Below are 1,125 nucleotides of genomic sequence, written 5' to 3' on the forward strand. Positions count from 1 at the left end.
TTGTGTGTATGCACATGTGTTTCTATGTGTTTGTGCTCATTTATGTGCTTTCCCATATGTGTGCACTGTTTAGCTTCCTCCTCTCCTGCCCGCCTGTCTGTCTGTGAAGTGTGCACTTGGAGAGGATGGGGATGCAGTTGCCATGACAACGGGGCTGTGTATTCAGGAGTGCAGGCAGAGCTGCGATTGGAGGAACCGAGCGAAGCGGGCGGGTGAAATGCTGGAGCAAACCTGTCGGCCAGCATCCCTCATTCACTTCCACTCGGGAGATCAGGAAAGTGACGCTTGGCTCTCATCAAGGCTTCCAACCATCTTCCACAAAACATTTAACTAAAGACAAGGACCACCTGAAACCCACCACCTCAGATCCAGCATGGCCACCATCACCTGCACCCGCTTCACTGAGGAATTCCAGATGTTTGAGGAACTGGGCAAGTAAGTTCCACTGGAGATTTGACCTTTTTTTACTAATCCAAAGTGGTTTTTGGAATTGCATTTCAGGCCTGTGTGACAATGAAAGATGACCTCTTTGTTCAGTTTGAGTCAGAGGCATGTGTTTACAGCCAGTGAGGGAGGCATGGTTGATTAAATATCTGGTGGCAGAAATGAATGACATTAGGCTTCTGAGGAATCCCTTTATGGTAGGAGAGGGGAAAGGTCTTTTTAGCTGATGAAATTGAATTTTTAGGAGAGAAGGGAAGAGAAAGAATAAAAAAGAATGATGAAGAGATGAAATAGAGGAGTGAGAGAGAGAGAGAGAGAGAGAGAGAGAGAGAGAGAGAGAGAGAGAGAGAGAGAGAGAGAGAGAGAGAGAGAGAGAGTGGCTTGGTGCTGAGAGTTTAAGAGGGAACAGGTGGCAGTGGCAAGTCAGGGAGAAAGGTCTCACTTCTGATGGAACAATGTGAAACGGAAGACATTTCCCGCCTGAGAATTATTTCGGAACTCTTGACAAATTCAATTTTGCTTAATGGAGTGCGTCTTGAGAGAGGAGCATCATCAGTCAGAAGACAAAACCGTAGGTAGCTAACTGTTATCGCAGGAAGCTGGATGATGTCACTGAGTGTCTTATTGGAAATTCAGTGGAATGAGGCGAGAAGACGAGACTTTAATATTTTATATCGGTGC

At 46.1% G+C, this 1,125-nt stretch overlaps 1 protein-coding gene across 4 annotated transcripts in view; it reads left to right on the top strand.

The window, feature by feature from the left end:
- Positions 1-221: 221 nt before the first annotated feature.
- The window catches only part of LOC129868659 (calcium/calmodulin-dependent protein kinase type II subunit alpha), an 82,406-nt gene continuing 81,502 nt past the window's right edge, over positions 222-1,125 (top strand). Inside the window, exon 1 of one of the 4 annotated variants that reach the window (XM_055942832.1) lies at positions 222-435. In XM_055942832.1, the coding sequence (XP_055798807.1) occupies positions 374-435 (62 nt within the window). In that variant the 5' untranslated portion in view covers positions 222-373. Of the gene's footprint in view, positions 436-842; positions 1,020-1,125 lie in introns of those variants that run through there. The other 3 variants (XM_055942833.1, XM_055942829.1, XM_055942831.1) reach the window with 3 other exon arrangements.

This window comes from Salvelinus fontinalis, chromosome 13 (assembly GCF_029448725.1).
Source record: "Salvelinus fontinalis isolate EN_2023a chromosome 13, ASM2944872v1, whole genome shotgun sequence".
Lineage (NCBI taxonomy): Eukaryota > Metazoa > Chordata > Actinopteri > Salmoniformes > Salmonidae > Salvelinus > Salvelinus fontinalis.